At 40.5% G+C, this 18,292-nt stretch overlaps 2 protein-coding genes and 1 long non-coding RNA gene across 3 annotated transcripts in view; 1 reads left to right on the forward strand and 2 right to left on the reverse strand.

Annotated features, from left to right (window-relative positions):
- The window catches only part of PGM5 (phosphoglucomutase 5), a 67,395-nt gene extending 59,255 nt beyond the window's left edge, over positions 1-8,140 (forward strand). Inside the window, exon 11 of the mRNA XM_079330035.1 lies at positions 6,654-8,140. Coding sequence (XP_079186161.1) covers positions 6,654-6,743 — 90 coding nt within the window. The 3' untranslated portion in view covers positions 6,744-8,140. The remainder of the gene's footprint in view (positions 1-6,653) is intronic.
- LOC306814214 lies at positions 7,740-12,424 on the reverse strand. Its single transcript, XR_013777116.1, has 2 exons — positions 8,610-12,424; positions 7,740-8,554 (listed from the first exon to the last, which is right to left on the reverse strand). It is a non-coding gene; the product is annotated as an uncharacterized lncRNA (long non-coding RNA).
- TMEM252 (transmembrane protein 252) lies at positions 12,425-17,888 on the reverse strand. Its single transcript, XM_079330063.1, has 2 exons — positions 16,630-17,888; positions 12,425-14,801 (listed from the first exon to the last, which is right to left on the reverse strand). The coding sequence occupies exons 1-2, from the start codon at positions 16,977-16,979 to the stop codon at positions 14,471-14,473; spliced, it is 681 nt and encodes a 226-aa protein (XP_079186189.1). The 5' UTR covers positions 16,980-17,888; the 3' UTR covers positions 12,425-14,470.
- Between the last annotated feature and the right edge of the window lie 404 nt (positions 17,889-18,292).

Genomic DNA, 18,292 nt, shown 5'->3' on the forward strand with positions numbered 1-18,292 from the left:
GAGACAAGATACAGCATATATCCAAGCAGCCTTTTAGGGAAAGAAGCTGCCTATAGTGTGGGGCTGAGGTACACCCAGGCAGCAGAGCCAGAGATAAGGCTGGAGACAAGCTGTCCTGCAGCTTAGCTCAGGCAGGCACCAGCACCTGGAACAGGCTGTAATGGTCCTTGGGCAGGGTGCAGGGGAAGGTCCTCAGGGGATCAATCCTAAGCAGGCTGGTAGGGCCTATGACTGCCCTTGAAGATATCAGAGTTTGATCTTTTATTTAGCACACCAAGGGTCTGTTATTCCCAAGGATATAAAAAAGGCTAGAAGGGATTTTTTTTCTGTGCGTTACAGATCACAGCATCCTTGGCAATCTGATCATGATATTCTTTACTGAATCCCAGGGGTAGAAACATCATTGCCTTAAAACTTGCTACAGGGACTTTCCTCCATTTATACAGTGCCTGTCTAGACATTTCAATATCCAGACTGCCTCAGGAAATACATGGTACTATAAACACCCTCATCATCTCCTGCCATGTGCACAAGATCTGGGATAAGTAGAAGTTTCATTTCAATTAATACAATAAATTAATTTGGTTTCTCATTGCATAGTATTGCACAGTTCCCATTGTTTCTCTTTCCTTGCCTTGGCTGCATGCTTTGCCAGCAACATGAGTGCATTAAAAGCAACAAGGTCATAGATTGTATCCGACAGGCAGATGGTGGACTTCAAGATGCATAAATTTTACTAGATTGCAATGTACAAAAATAACTAAACATTTCCCAGGAGAACACTTGATAGTCTTCAGTGAAGTATGTTAAAGAGAATGAATAAAAAACTCCCTTTTCAAAAAACAGCATTTCTAGGAAGGGATGACGTTTGCATTGTTTACAGTACATTATAATTTATTGTGGGAATTCTGTCAGCAGTAAGTAGGTGTTGTCATAGAGTCACAGAATTATAGAATGGTTTGAGTTGAAAGGGACCTTAAAGTTCATCTAGTTCCAATCCACCCCCTGCCATGGGCAGGGACATGTCTCACTAGACTAGATTGCTTAGAGCTCCATCCACACCTGACTTTGAAAATGGAGGATGAGACATCTACAGCTTTTCAGGACAACATGTTCCAGTGTCTCACCAGCCTCATAGTAAAGAATTTCTTCCTAGTATCAAATCTAAACTACTCTGTTTCAGTTTGAATCCATTTCCACTTGCCCTGTCACTGCATGCCTCTGTAAAAAGTTCCTCTTTTTCTTGTAGGATCCCTTCAAGTGCTGGAGGGCTGCAGTTAGGTCACTCCTAGGCCTTCTTTTGACAGGCTGAAGAAATTCAGTTCTATCAACTTTTCCTCATAGGGCAGGTACTTCATCCCTCTGTTCATCTTGATGTCCCTCCTCTGGACTCACTCCAACATCTCCACATCCTTCCCTTGCTGGGAGCCCAGAGCTGGTGCAGCACTGCAGGTGGGGTCTCAGCAGAGCAGAGGGGCAGAATCCCCCTGGCCCTGCTGCCCACTCTGCTCTGGATGCACCCAGCACACGTTTGGCTCTCTGGGCTGGCAGTGCCATGGCTGGGTCATGTCCAGCCTCTCACCCACTGGCAGCCCCTTCTGGACAGGGCTGCTCTGATCTGACCATCCCTGGATCCACCCCAGCCTGGGCTGATAGTTGGAGCTGCCCCACCCCAGGTGCAGCACCTTGCACTTGGTCTTAAAAATTCCATGAGATTCCCATGAACCCACTACTCAACCTTGTCCAGATCTCTCTGGATGGCATCCCATCCTTCAGGTGTGTGAAGTGCAGCACTCAGGTTGGTGTCATTTGCAAATTTGCTAAGGGTGCACTTGATCCCTTCGTCCATGTCATTAATGAAGATATTTAATAACACTGGTCTGAATATGGAGCCCTGAGGGACAGCACTTGTCCCTGAAGCCCACTGGGACTCTGAGCCATTGACTGCTACCCTCTGGATGTGACTGTCAAACCAGTTCCTCATCCACTGAACAGTCCATTCATTGAGTCCAACTCTCTGCAATCTAGAGAGAAAGATACTGTGAATGACAAAAGCTTTACAGTAAAGTGACAGATAAATGACATCTGTAACCCTTCCCTTGTCCACTGCCATCAGCCTATCATAGAAGGCCACTGGTTGATCAGGCAGGACCTGCCCTTGCTGCAGTTGTGTTGTCTGTCTTGAATCACCTCCCTGCCCTGCACAAGCACAGATCAGGGGCATCTGTTCCATGAGCTTCCCAGGCAGAGGTGAGGCTGTTGGGTCAGTATTCCTCCTTTCTAACATTCTTAAAGGTGGGTACAATGTTTTTCCCTTTTTCCAGTCACCTGGAACTTGCCCAGATTGCAGTGACTTTTCAAGTATAATGAAGAGTGGCTTGGAAACTACATCAATCAGTTCCCTTACTTGTGTACTGTTTGTGTTGGGTACTCTTTAAATAGGATGCAGTGAATCACAAATTTTATCACTGCAATTATTTTTGCTGAAGACTAGTAAACAATGTGCTAGTTAGCTACAGAATTATAAGATTAGCAGCAGCCTAGCAACGATTTTGGGGCAGCAGTTGCTTCTTTGTGTTTTTGTTGGAAAAGGTAAGCCAGTTACAAAGGAAAAAAACACTGAATTTCTGAAATGAGTTTTGAACAGTGAGCAGTAGAGGGAAAAACCCTGATTTTCAGGGTATTTTTTGTATATGAAAAAAATTTGTTATATGTGATTGTATATATGAGTGATTATAAAAAATTATTGTTTATGTTGTGAGATGTTCCAAGTGCAGGGAACTGAAATCATTAACCCAGAAGTCCTCGGTTCTATATCACTTAATTGGGTCAAAATAATAGGAATCTGTATGGTTCTGTCAAGACACATAAAACACAAGCACAAGTGCATTTGTTTGATAATTATTGTCTCTCTGTTTACTTTTGAGGCATTGGAGGTTTTAGCATGGCTCTGGTTAGCTGTCAGAACATACAGTACAGTCCATAAAAATAATATGAAATTGTTCTGGTTTCATGTGGCTACAATTAATTTTCTTCTTAGTAGGTGGTACAATGCTGTTTTGGATTTGTTTTGAGAATAATGTTGATAGCACAATGATGTTGCTAAGTAGAAGTTAACCCGTGTCAAGGATTTTTCAGTCTCCTATGCTCTCTCAGTGAGGAAGTCCACAGGAATCTGGGAGAGACCATAGTTGTGACAGGTGACCTGAACTGGCCAAAGGGATATTCCATTCCACAGAATATCATTTCGGTGTATCAAGCTGTGAGGGGCTGATGGCTGCTCAGCTCAAGCTGATCATCAGTCAGTGGGTGGTAGGCTGTATTGTGCTTGCATTGTGCATCACTTGTGGGAGTTTGGTTGGATTTTATTCCTTATTGTTTTTCCTTTTATTATTAATTTTGTTATTCTATCTTAGTTTATTTCAGCTATTAAGCTGTGCTTATTTCAGCCCATGGGTTTTACATTTTTCCAATTCTCTACCAGTCTGCCAGGGACAGGGGAGTGAGTGAGCAGCTGCAGAGTACTTAGTTGCTGGCTGGAGTTGGACCATAGTAAAAGTTTTGCCATTACTATTAAAATTCATAAGATTTTCTTAGAGGACACATGGAATGTGGAAATTTGCATGTGTTTGAGCACAGTCTTAGATAATGCAGCATGTTTGTGCTATTCAGGTAATTTATCTTCAGGTTCTTCTCAAAATCACACTGTAGAGTGAAGAAATATTAAATCAACTGGGACTGCAAAGGAAATAAATCATGGGATGCTAATTATAAAATATTCCATGGATTAAGGAAATTAGTTGATCAAAACTGATCTTCCTTCAAAGATCTTTGGATATACTAGAAAATAACTAATCTTTTGCAAACATAGATGACTTCATGTTCCACTGGGTTTCCATTTTCCTTCTGTTTATTTCATACCTCATGCCAGCCCTCCTTTGTTGCCAGAGGCAGAACAACTGGCATCTTGACCTCTATTGTAATTTTGTTTGAATTAACAGGCAGACCATACACCAAGAATAGAGAGGTCAGTTTCCTTTTTTTCTGTGGAAGGTGTTCTTCTCAGCTGAATCAATTGAACATCACCAGTGCTGTGGATATTACAGAGTCAGTTCAGTTTGTTTCACAATGAACTACATCACTTAGATCTTTTAGGAGAGGTGGCTGTAGCATAAACCTTTCCAAAGACTTCTGGTTTTCTTTGAATGGAAGGTCAAAGTAAGCATGCTGTGCTGAGCTGTGTATTGAGCCCTTATGGTGGAAGCTCTGCAGGATGTATGGGCACATGTTGAGCTTTTAACATGCAAGCATGCATGATACATTTCAGCTCTTCCTCACTTCTTGATAAACCAGATGCATCATGGAACAAATCTTACCTGAGACTGTGATTAGAAGAGATGAAATTGTGTGGAATTTTCTTAGAAGATCACAGAGAGGAAAATTGCTAATGTCCCAAGCAGGAATGATACATGTCTGACAGCTCTGGTACAGATTTATTCCCAAGCAAAAGGATTTTAGTCTGCATTTGCCTGATGTAAGATATCTGCTTGCTTGATTTATTTTCCTGTAATCATTCCTCCCAGTTATTTTTTTAGAGATATAACTTCTGTCTGTGATTACTAAAGCAAGATTCTGATTAAATCAGTTATTTCAATTTTCAATTCTTAAATTTCCTCTAAGTGTGACATGCCATATGTCCTGAGCAGTTGCCAAGGGATAAATGGACTATTTAACATACAGAGTAATTTCAATAGTAAAGTTTTACAATTTCTCAAGTAGACAGAATGAAGAATACTTTTTAAAAAGATCTCCTTGAGATATGGAAGTCTTTCTAGAGGAATATTAGTGGTAAGTGGTTGTTGGCTGAGATTTATCACTTGCAACTGAAATGTAAACTGTTCATGGCAGAGGTAAAGGAATTTTTAAAAGGCATATATAGTCCTAGTTATTCTATCCTGTTCTTGCCATTCCAGATATGATGCACTTTTGCCTTTTTGCATATTTTGAGTGAAAAAGGTATTAAAATTAATTTGAAGTGTGGAAAGACAATTAAAAAAGGACTTTCTCTGTTGAGGAGCATGATTGTAACAAGCAGAATACTTGGTAGTAATTGGAATCATTTGGCAAGCCAAACAGTTTTTGTAAATGGATGTCACAAAAACTCATTTGATTGTGGGTTTTGTTCCAGCATTGTGTAAAGTGTTGTTTTTGGATTTTTTTTTTTTTTAATTCAGAGTGCATTTGTTGTCTAAGAAAGCAAGGTCCAGTAAAGTGGGTTGGGAAAGTTGCTTTTTAATTTTTCTTGTACTTTTTCGATTAAGTAAGGAAGTTTCTTAGAGGAGTGCTGGAGAACTTCATTTGCTTTAGTCTCATCCAGACCTTATAAATTGGCACATTTTAATATTTACTTTCGCAGAGTTTGCTCACAGATGTGAATTTGTGCTCTAGATATTAATCTTCTCTAAGTATGTTTGACTTTAATAGGCTTGTGTTCTGCTTCAGTGATTATTCAGTAGATAGATATCTACAAATATGGAGCTTTTTTAACAATAACATGTCAGACTGCTCACACTTGTGCATAGCTGAGCTTAATCATAAACTCACTTGACACCAGTGGCATTCATTGTGTTATTTCATGACTCTGCTTATACAGTTAGTCGCTTTGCTTTTTTGGCTTAGCTGACTGTTTGCATAAATAAAGCAAACACCTCATCCTCTCAGAAACTGTTAGGTGGCTGAAGCAGATTCAAAGTATTGATTATATGGGCTTATAAAAAGATATCTGTAAATTTCAGCTCTCCAGAATTACCATTCTGTTTCACTTGATTCTCAAACCTAATGTATGTGAAGCTGGAATTAGTTTATTTGAAAGGGACAGCTGTGGGAAATCTCTAGGGGTCAAAGAGTTAGTTTGGTAACCAAATATATGAGTCTCTGAAAAGAAAGTTTTCCCACAAAACTTGGTTCTGCCATTTTATCTTTGTGAATTGTTTAGCTAATTGAAAGAAGATCCAATTGCTGTGTTAAAAATTGTGTTTTCATGTGGTACTATCATAGTTGTCATCTGTACTCACCCATCTAGGCCTATAAATGGCTGTTTAATAAGGTCTGTAGCCTGAAACATGAAAGTTCATACCGTTCTGTTGTAATGTGTTTTATTAATACAATTGCATGTGGTATTAGTTGAAACACACTTCAGTGAATTCTCTTAAGGTAGTTAGTTGTTACAGTACCTTCTGACACTGAGCTTCACATATTAACTGTATTTAGGAAGAAATATCATCTATGTGGCTTGTCCTCATCAGAATAGAAACAAGTCTACCTCTGTTATTTCTGGGTTGTTTTGTACTGCAGATTTCAAAGAGCTCCACATTTCCCATTACACAGAGACATGATCAGTACAGTATTTATTTATTAGTTTCTCTTTTCTGCATAGCTTAGGTATAATCAATGTAACACTTTGTAAAACATATGCTAAGCATGATACTGCATTGTGTCAAGTATAACAGTAATAGACACCATAGCTGTGTCAGTTTTTGATATTATTTACTATTATTTTTGCATAATTTTACAGTTAAAAGAAGGATTTATAAATGTAAGATGACTTTTGATGTTTCTGCTTTATGTAATTCAATGTATTTCTTCATCTTTAGGCTGTGCTGAGTCCTCTTATAGCAATTGCACTGAAAATATCTCAGATTCATGAGAGGACAGGACGAAAGGGACCCACTGTCATCACTTGAAGCCACAGAAGATTGTTAAACCAGGGCCAAAAGAGGAACAGCAAGGAGAAGACAGAACCTTGTTAAAACTTGTTAGCCATTTGTGCCTTGTATGATTTTAAAAGTTAGGTGGGAAGAAAAATTCAGTGTAACATTAAGCATAATCATTTGCATTGATCTCCAAATGCAATAGTGTATCGACTTGTTTTACCTGCAGTATCATAATTTCTGATAACAGTATAACCAAAGAAAGAGGCCTTAGCGTTCAAATGTTGCCAGTAATGTAGTCCAAAAAGACAACTGCTTGGTTTTGAATGCTATGATAAAAGTTGGAGAAATTTCAATTTGGGGGAGAGAGGGAGGAGTTGCAAAGCAAAGACATGCTTGGCGAGTATTGTTTGGGATTCTTGTCACCTTCTGGCAAGTTTGGTAGGTTTCTGAAGAGGTGTAGAGAGCATGTCTGAGTCTTTGGGCCATGTGCTAAGCTCTGCATGGGGTGTGTTTCCTCCCCTGGCTCCCTGCCTCTTCCCAGGCCTCTCCTGTTGCTCACAGATGCACGCTGATAGCAGTGTTGTATACACACTTACACTTGCTTCCAAAGATGGGGTTATTCCATACTTTTTTGTCCCTGCTTTTGAAACATATCAATGTGACTTGTGCCTTTAGATTTTCCTTATTTTTTTGACTCTTTGATTGTTTTCCTCCAAAAGGAGACCTTTGTGCTATAGAGCTGATTTTGTCCTTCCAGTAATATGTCGGGCATGGAATCTGACCGTCTTCCATAATATTCCTCACGTCAGGAGATGATACTGGTGCTTACTGTGTTTGAAAGATAATCTCTGTAAGTTCAGCAATTCTTTAAGAAAGAGTTGCAGAAGTTTTTTTAAGTCTTCGGAATACTCATGCTCCATTTACCACAAAGTAAACTAGTGAGAAGGATTTAAACAAACCCTAATCAATTGAATAGAAATATTAGTCTGATTCACCCTCTGGACACGGTTTCTATTAGAGTATTGGTAACAGTGGATCATGCAGTAAAAATCTGGGGAGTGCAAGAGACATTCCCGGCATAGATCTGAGAAGGCTGTTGGGGATATGGACATCAGCATTTTTCTGCTTGTGAAATGATTATAGCAGTTCTAGCTACAATACAGTGCGCTGAAAAAGAGCACAAACACTTTATGCATGTGATTTGCTTGAAAGCTTTGCTTCCTTGGAAATGATGAGGCCACTTGTATCGTTTGTCAAGGTGGCTTTGTGCAGCTTGCCTCTTTGCAGTGTATTTCAATTCTTTGTGGTTGTCAAATTTTAGTACAATTTATATAATATTGCAGCAAAGGAAATGGTTTAAATTTCTTTCAACACTTCTGTCAAAAAATGGCTGTGGCACTTAGTATACAATAAAGAGTAATGCTGTATATTTGTCTAATACGTAATTGTGGACAAGACATCCTGCACTTTCAAGCATTCTAATAAAATTGCCTTTATTACAATTACATCATTACTTAATTGACTCTAAACAAATGAGATATGAATTTTCTCACTTTGTATCCTACCTTACCATTAAGTGTTCCCACAAATCAAAAGAGATTTTAAGATTTTATTTCTTTTCATAAAGACTTTTCTTTTATTTGACCATGACATTCTCACACAGTTTGTACATCTGTTTTAAAATGTAAGAGCACTCATCTTCACAGAAACCTTGTTTATCTAATATTTTGTATTTATTAGAGATTAAACTTATCTAGGTGCAGGATGATAATCTCCTAACTAGTTGATCACCCATGGTCAAGCACAGACACATTCTGATTATGACAGTTCAAATTACTGGGCTGCATGAAAGAACATTCTGGAAGTCAGTCCACTAAAATTTAAAAAATCTCTTACATGTTCTCTGACAATGAAATTATTTTTGGTTACATAGTGAACTAGCTGTTTATACTAAGGAGTATCCCATTTGCCAAGTTTTTCTGGAATGGGGAGAACGTAGTTTGAAAAGTAAGATGTACTGAAGCCAGGTGTCTTTCAGGATGCAGTGGGAAGACTCAAGAACTGATGAAGACTGTGAAGTAACACACTGTGTTTTTATCAGAAAGTTGTCCCTAGAGCTGCAGTAAATGGCAGTCTGCTTTCATGAAGGCAGTTATCATAGACATAGGACATATTTTAAAGTCTCTGCATTGACTTTGTCCTGGGCTGGAGAAACATTAGTTGTGCCTGTGTACTGAAATGGAGAAAAGGGCTGTTTGTGTGTGGTTTTTAATAACTTTCAAGCAGCAGACTTGTAGAAGTAGCCTAATCCCAAGTCCACTCACCATCCCTTTTTTGTGGCAATAGGTGATACTGATAAAATATAGCTGATATACCACCAGTTAGTTGTTTTTCTCTGCAGGAAGATCAATAAAATTTGGAAAGCTCGAGTACAGCTCTTTATGTCTGATGTGTGTGGGAGAGGACTGTAGCCACCATCTCATGGAGTGTGCTGCATTCTCTGAGGTCTTTTAATTATTAACATGAGAGATGAATGCACAGAAAAAAGCAAGTTATGTGAACTTACAAAAAGATGCAAAGCTTCTAAAACCAGACCATACATTTAGCAGAGGAAAAACTGTTATTAATACTTAGTTCATCTTATGTGTCTAGGCACAGTGACAAAGACCCACACCCTTTTGTGCGGTTGTTTAATTAGCAGCTTCCTCAAGTCTGGAAGTTGCAAGATTCCTGTATTATTCAGCTTTGATTGCACTTACATGTACTTGGATAATTCTGTTTCCTAAACCCTCATATTTTCTCTGTGTTCAGAGACAGTTTGGAAGACAGTATACTACTCACCTGAACCACAGGATCATAGAATCCTGCAGGTTGGAAGAGGCCATCTACTCCATCAGGACTAAAATCACCTAGTCTGTGTCCCAGCTCACAGCAGAGTCAAATAGAGGAAGCAGCCCAGGACCATGTGTAGTTGGTTTTGATTGTCTTCAAGAGCTGAGGTGCCAGAACCTCTCTGGGCAAAATGTACAAGTGATTGACTGCTCCCATAGTGGGAAAAAAAAAAAAAAAAAAAAAAAAAAAGAAAAAAAAAACAGTAGCAAAACCTTCTGGAGTGTTTAAATTATTTCGTGTGATTCAGTTTGTACTCATTGCCTCTTGTCCTGTCACTGAGAAGAACCTAAGTCCATACACTTCTTTTTTTCTCACCGAGTATTTCTAAAAATCAGTACGGTCTTCAAGATCCTTCTCCAGACTAAATACTCCCAAGTTTCTCAGTGTCTTATCGTATGACAAATTTTCCAGTCTCTTTTTCTCTGTGGCCCTTTGCTGGAGGTACTCTGGAATGTCCCTCTCTTTTGTGTTTGGGAAGCTCAGACCTGGACCCAGATGCATCTTAATTCTACCAGTGCTGAGCAGAGGGAAAGGATCACCTTCCTCCGGCTGCTGCTGCTGTTTTTCCTGATGCAGCTCAGGATGTCCATTGCTGTCTTTGCTGTACAGGCGAGTTGCTGGTGAGTTGACAACTTTTTGTTAAGCATGTGACCCCCAATCCTTCTCTGTGCAGCTGTTTTCCAGCCCACTGGCCCCAGCATGCATTGGTGTCTGAGTTTGTTCATCCACAAGGGCAGGACTTCCCTTTGTTGAATTTCGATATTGTAGAACATCATCAAGTGAAGCACGATCTACCTTTCATAAATCTTTCCTCTTCCTAATCATCTTCTTGTCCTTGGCTTTGGCAAGGGTTCCCAGGATTGGCTACTCCATCACCTCCTCTGGAACTGAAGTGAGGCTGACCAGCTTGTAACTCCCCAGATCCTCCTTCTCTTAAGGACAGGAGTGATACTTGCTTTTATCTCAGAGACCACTCCTGGTCACCCACAACCTTTCAAAGGCAATAGAAGGTAGCTTGCAGTAGCATGACTCAGCTTTTAAAGTTCTGTGCATGCCATCCATAGCCATTTAATGGATGTGTATTTTCTCAAGTACTCCCTGACCGTTTCTTGCTCCATCCAAGGTAAGTCTTCCTTGCTTCTTATTTTTCCTCTAGTCTCAAAGGCCTACAATTGCTGAAGGCTGCTTTTACCAGTAAAGGTGGAGGCAAATAAGGCATGGAGCACCTCAGCCTTTTCTATGCCATCTTTTAACTCATGGAGCTGTAGAAACTTTTGCATTACCCTTCACATTTCTCATCTGTCCTAGTTTCGACCAGTAGAGTTACTTTTGCATTTGCTGGGATGGGGAAGTGGGTAGGGCAAGGAGGCTGAAGCCCTATGGATGTGTACAGGTGATTGATTCTGTGCCATTGCTTTAGGGCATGGCTTTGGGTAGAAGAAAAGGCAGAGTGGAAGGACATTTTGTTTCCTCTTTACCCGTGGAAGCGAAGTGCCAAACAGAGTGGCGCAGTCAGTGTGGTCTGGGCAGATCAGTGCAGACTGACTTGGGGGGTTTGGCCATCATTGAGTTCCATTGTCTTGAGCACAGGACAAAAACCTCTGCATTGGCTGTGGAATGTCCACCCTTTTTCTCCTTTGTCTCTGGAAAAACTGCACGGCCACCAGGGATGGGGTAATACCTGCCATTTTTCTCCTTAGTCTCAGGAAAAGCTGCATGTCACTGGGCGTGGTAACAACAAGGTTGGACTTCCATAAGCATTTTTGGCATGTAATCACCCTCTTTTATGTGTTGTTATTATTAGTGTTGTTGCTGCTACTGTTTGTTTTCCTTATCTATTTTTACTATTTTTACAGTAAATTTTTGCTCAACCCATAATCTCTGTCTTTTTGTCCCTTTCTCACTGGAGGGGGTGTGGGGAAAGGAAATGACTGTTTGGAGCTTAATTTCCTGCTGATCTTGAACCACAACATCACCTCATTCAACTCTAGGTGAGCTTTGGCTTTCCACATTTCGTCCCTGCATGATTGTAACAGTGCCCTGCATTCCTCCTAATTCAGCTGTTCCCACTTCCACTTACCATACATTTCCTGTTTATTTCCGAGTTTAGTCAGGAGCTCTCTGGCCATCCAGGTAGGCTTTTTGCTGCCTTTGTTTGAACTCTGCATATCAGGTTGGATGATTCCTGAGATTAAAGGAGGTGATCTTTGAAAATTAAACAGCTGTCCTGGACTCATCTTTTCTCCAGGGCCAGAACCTGTCTGACTCTTTCAAGCAGCTCTAAAGATGTTAGTTTGCTCTGCACAGACACTTCTGCTCTTTGCTATTCTCCCTCCTCTCAAATTTCTAAATTCACTGTCTCATGATTCCTGCAGCAAAAACCTTCACATGGCCATGCATTTCTTCATTGTTGTGAGTGCCAAGATTGGCTTCTTAGTCACTAGTGTCAGGAAGTTGTTTGTCAATGCACTGAATCTATTCTGTTCTGAAGTTTTAGTTAGACCAGTTCATATCCTTCAACCCAAAGAAAATTCATTTGAATGTAAAATTTCTAGCTGCTACTCTTGGCAAAAATAAATTCATGCTCTTAAGTATGATCAAAAGTGAAGTATTTAAAACCTTTTGCTGCCTTAAGATTGTTGACATTTTTTAGCTTGTTGCCCATGCCATATTGCATTAAGTTCATATTCAAGTAGTTCATTAATTGAACAGAAACTTAAAGGCAGATTGTATCAAAATATTAGGTAAAAACTCCAATGTTCTCACTAGCTCGGTAACTTTTTTATATCAAATACTTTATTGGCACACTGCAAGTTGAAAATGCATTTATCTTAGGTTCACATTTCTTGGTCCATTATGACCTCACAACATTTGCAAAGGGCTGGCACTAAAAAGGGGCACTGCAGGACTTTTGTGGAATTGGGAGAAAGGAAGAACTTCCTGGTTGTCCGTAAATTTTTGTGGAAATGCTCTGAATGCATTTCCTATAGCAAACCACTCAAAGAGCAAACTTCAGTGATACTCCTGCAATACTCTTAGAGCTGTAGACCCAACCATTTCCCACTGTTTTTGTCTTGCTTTAATATCACCTAAAAGTTAGATTTCCATGGGGAAAAAATTAAGCTAAACATGCAAAGGACAAGGAATATCTCCTGTTTAATCTGTTTTATCTGCAGTAATTGATGCCTACACTGATACTTGCGCAGTGCCAGCTGCCTTCAGAATCTGGGACTCTGGAGTAAAGAAGCAAGAGATTTTGGGGGATGGATATGGTAATGCTAGGAGGAAAGGCCATAGCGAGGTCACTCAAGCAGATCCTCTCTTCAGCTATTTTGAAAATAACGTGTGTGTTCCTCTGATTTTTGTTGTTCTCTGTGCTGTGCTGCTTCTCAGTCACTTTGAAACATATTTATATCTTTTGTCTCTTTCAGGAACTCTTTTTTCTCCCTCTGGGTACTTCACTACCTTTCTCATCCCCAACTTGTCTTCAAAGGATTTTTCTTCCTCTGTAGTTTGTCCAACTCATTTTATTCTTCTTTCCTTTCTACTTACAGCAACTGAGGAACTGTATGTTCTTCCCATAAAGGATGCAATTCTTTGAAAGACAAAACTGATGCAGCTTTAGTTCCCTGGCCATGGCTTGCATGTACAGCCATAATGCTTAACTTGGAGTCTTGCAGTACATGAACATCTGGAAAGTATGATAGCTTTTCTGTCTTACTGGTCTGTAGCAAAGCCTGGAACAGGTTGCCCAGAAAGGTGATACATGCTCCATTCCTGGAAAAATTCAAGGTCAGGTTGGACAGTGCTCTGATCAACCTTATATAATTGAAGATGTACCTGCTTATTGCAGAGGCTTGGACGAAATGATCTTGTCCAATCCAAAACTTCCAACACAAAATGAAAAATTCTGTCTGCAGTAAACGTTACAAGTCCAAATCTGAGTGAAATATCATGAAATTTTTCTTGTCACCTGGGATTATAGATGACAATGGCCTGGATGCAAAATTGCCTCAGTGATTTTATGGGAGGAAGGATACATGTAACAGAAGAATGATGAGTCCAAGCCTGCCCTTTTTCTGGTATTTGTTGTATAATTATGAAGCTGCTGGTGTCAGAAACAGGGTACAGCGTTTTTCAGTTCCCACAATCTTGAGTGAGCTGTCACAGAAGCAAGTCAGAATTGGCTCAGAGGACTCAGAGACAATTTTTCCTCCTGCAATTGATACATCTCTGAGGAGATGTAAATATAACCAGAGCTCTCTGTTTGGTAGCTAGGTGGTGTATTTTATTGTGCCCTTATCCTGAATCGTGGGCACCTTGTATCATATAAGCAAATACAAGGCATTTGTTTCAAATACAAAATTTATTCACAAATTCACTAGTAAAATAGCAGGGTTTTTTTACCCCCACACAAAACAAATAACTTGAAAGGCATACAATACAAAAATAATGAGTTGCAACAAATAATTTGCCAATTTCAGACAAAAGTTGAGTTAATAGATTTCCCAAGTCAGTTAATGTCTCAAAACAAAAAAATGACAGCTTTCATTGGAAACTCCTTATGAAGCACAAGTTGAGATTGATAATGCCATGATGCTTCATTTATTTGCAGCATAAGAAACTCCCATTGCCAGAGATGGTGACTTCTACTAGACAGCCTGAGCATTTCTGTCTCTGTGGAGATTTATTCTAATTTGAAATACCGAGCACTTTTACATATCCCCTCCAACTCCAAGTCACAAATGATCAATGTTTTTCCTGTGCAATTTCATCCTAAGTAACATACTATTAGGGAACACTGGCACAAACCTTCTTCCAGTTTTCCCTGCTTCAAAAATGCAGAATTTTGCTGGCTGCATGTCTCATGTTTTGACAGGTGTTGCTCCTCCTGAGGTCCTCTGGAAGTCTGTATCCTGTTGGCAACTGAATTCTGGCATGGATATATGGGAATTTAACCCCCCTCTGGGGTTTGGGTCTTGGTCAGCTGTTTGCTGCTGCTCCACAGATAATGTGTATGGTGGTGGCTGTTCCTGCTCATTTGTTTCACTGACAAATTCTGCACTGCTTTCACTATATGGAGGTGGAGGAATATTGATGAATTCTTGCTGTTTTAGTGTGGAGGCAACTGACAATGGGGAAACCAGTTTTTCAGGATCTATGATGTCTTCATAAGAGGGAGGATAGAAGTCAGGCCTAAAATAAGCAAACCAAAAAGAAACAGGCCATGGTGAAGTGCTTTGGTTAGATGCTTAGTCTATTATGTTTCCAAAATTTAGATGAGGCTTTAGTTGTAAACAGACACCTAAGTGTGTTTGTAGCAATGAAATATATTAATACAAAAAAGTAGGCATAACTGATATAATTTACCTTGAATTTGTACAAAATGTTTTATTAAAACACAGCATTCTACAAAGACAAGCTTTCCCCATGAAAATTCCCAGCCATGGCATACAAACATTCATGCTTATGGGTATTTTAACAAGTGCCTGTGTAAAGTTTAATTTGGAAGGAGAATGAGATCAGTATTTGAAGTTATTTATTATTGCAATAGCAATTGTTTTCCATAGTTTTAAAATAAATTTGATATGTCTCTGCTTATCTAACCAAAATTTACTGAATGTTGCTTTTAGAGTGCCTTTAGAGCACGCAATGTCAGCGTTTCTAGTACAGTTTCCATAACAGTCCAGGAAAAGTAATTTATATCCAGTGACCATGTTCAAGAGTTTTGCCAGGCCTGGTGCCAGTCAGTTTAAGAAACTCTCTCTCAAAGCATCAGACTTGTTAAGAACAAAATTTAGGGTAACAGAATGTTTTGGCAGGGGACCTTAATGATTCAGTTTCTGCCATGGGCAGGGCCACCTTCCACTAGACCAAGTTGTCCATCCAGCCTGGCCTTGAACACTTCCAGGGATGGGACAGCCACAGCTTCTCTGGGCAACCTGCTCCAGTGCCTCACCACCCTCACAGTAAATCATTTTTCCCCCAATATCTAATATAAACCTAACCTTTCTCCATTTGAAACCATTCCCCCTTGTCCTGCCACTACATGTTCTTTTTAAAGTCCCTCTCCATCTTTCCCATAAGTTCCCTTCATGTACATGGGGTGCTGTAGTCTCACTGGAACCGTCACTGGGCAGAGTAACTCCAGCTCTCTCAGCCTGTCATCAGAGGAGAGGAGTTCCATTCCCCTCATCATTTTCATGGACCTCTCCCAGACCCACTGTCGCAGGTCCATGCCCTTTCTGTGCATTTCTGAGGAAGCCAGCTCTGGGTGCAATGCTCCAGGTGGGGACTGGGTGCAGTGCTCCAGCTGAGGAGCAGAATCCCCTCCCTCAGTCTGGTGGTCACATTTCTTTGGATCCAGCCCAGGACACATTTGGCTTTCTGGGCTGTGAATGCACATTGCTGGGTCACACTGACCTGCTCATCAACAGCACCCCCACCGAGTTCTTCTCCCCAGGACTGCCCTCAATCCATTCTCTGCCCAGTCTGTGTTTGTGCTTCCATTTTCACCCACCCAGGTGCAGGACCTTGTGTTTGGCCTGGTTGAATATTATGAGGTTTTTAAATTGCAGGGACAATTAGACTGTAAAATTTAAGCAGGAGTCATATAATGAAGAATCTGAGGCCCCCTGCATGCCTCAACTTTGATAACCTACATAAGCACCTACCTCACAGCAGCATCTGAGATTGTCTTCTGAGATGAAACTCAGGATGCTCCTGCATGGAATTGGAATAGCTGAACCTGCTACCCCTGTTCATGACTTTGGAAGCTTTGGAAAATCTGAAATTTTCTCTGTTTCATGTAGCTGCCTTACCATAAATACTGTTTGCTTGAATGGCTGTTTACACATTGCTGCTTGCTCTAGCAAATAAAATTTCAGACTACAGTTTTCTCCACAGAAAAATAATAAAATGGCTACAGGATCTGCATTTTGTCAAAGCCTTGTATTGCTTCTTTCTTCTCAAAGTATGTTTTAAAAATAGCATCCCTCCCTCCCAATTAATCTGCAACACATACCTGTCTATGGTGCAGACATGTAGTTCTCTGTGGCTGGGATTTCGAATGAAGATGCCAAGGGCCCTGTATTTCAGGACTTCGTGGAAAGTGCTCCAGAAAATGCCAATAACAAGGAGACAGAGCCCCAGAGCTAACAGACAATAAAACACTACCTTATTGTTCCCACATCTGCACATGGAGGAATTCGTGGATGTGCAAAGTACTCCCAGGCAAATAGTGGAGAAACTAAGTAAGAGCATAAAAAGACGAAGGAAAGTAAAAAGACTTTTTGGCATCTTTAGCAGAAGACACAGCACTTGGTTGCTGTCTGCTGTTTGTTTGCTAGCTCTCGCTGCTGTACTCATCTTCATGTGTGGGTATTTTATAGACTACATGACCAACTGGCCTTCAGATAAATAAGAGAAGCAGGCAGTTTTAACCTACTCATTAACTCTTTGAGAGGCTTACAAACTCCTTTGAGATTAATTTGTAACCTTCTGCCTACTTTAAGGAAGGAAGCAGTAACTTCCTGAACCATCCCTTTGCTGCTGTAATCTCTGGAGTGTAAATGTGGACTGCTGCCTTCATTGCATGATTTGCAGTACAAAGGTTTATACACTTCACTGCTTATGGGTCAGACCCATACTTGTTAAATTTGACTTGAGTTCAAAAGTAAAACAACTAACAACCAACAAAGATGCTGTTTATAAATCCCCATTAAAAATTTGAAGGCAACATATGCCCCAAATAAATCCATGACATTGACATGGGAGGGGAATGGGCATAGAAAAAAACACTGTTTTCTGAGGGAGGATATTGTCTCACCTTTTCTCTCTGATTTGCTAAGATAAGGAAGGTATTACTAAAGAATATTAGTGTCTGACAGGTATCAATCTAGGTTCTACACAGGATTTACTTCTTTAAGCACTAGCTGTTGCCATCCAGTACCGTGGTCCTGAGAGCCTAGGAAGGTCACCTGAAGACTTGCATGACCTAAGCAGTCCCTGAAGGAGTCCAGCACCTCAGACTGGGACACAGGGCAGCCTTGAGGGGTGTCTGTGAGCTCCCAGAAGAAGCTGCAGAAAGCAATACATCTCTTAGTGAGCAGGTTTCCTAGACACCGAGTTACCCCAAAGACAGGCTGCGCTCTGACTAGCACTCGCAGCTTTCTCTCCAGCTGCCCAACTTGTGTGGTTATTATTGGATGGGTGTCACAACAGATGTCTCACACCTCCCTGTACTGCTTTTGTAACGTGTGAGTTGCAAAAACAGCAAAAAATTCAACTCAAAAGCAACTGGTCATACAACAAACAGATTACTTCCCTTAAAAGAGTTGCTGTAGTGGAAAAGACATAAAGTAGAGCAGGTTCCCAATAGTGTGAGTTGCCACTTAGCATGTGCACAGGTGCATGTTTCTCAGGGATGAGGCGGGGGTAGATCAGGGAAAACTGTTATTTTAGGCACTGACTTCACCAAATTTAGGTCTTTAAAAGAGGTAGCCCAGTGGTGACAGAGGAAATCAGTAATCAGGAGGGTAAAGCCTTGTGTTGGGGGTTAGAATTCATGCAGGGAAGGTGTGAGTGGAGGCTGAGAACATGACAGGCAAGTGTAGCACAGTGAAATGGTAGAATCATTTAATCATGCTGGATGCCCACTCAACAGCAACAGCTACTCTTCCAGAAAT

This window comes from Erithacus rubecula, assembly GCF_903797595.1.
Source record: "Erithacus rubecula genome assembly, chromosome: Z".
In the NCBI taxonomy this organism is placed as follows: Eukaryota; Metazoa; Chordata; class Aves; order Passeriformes; family Muscicapidae; genus Erithacus; species Erithacus rubecula.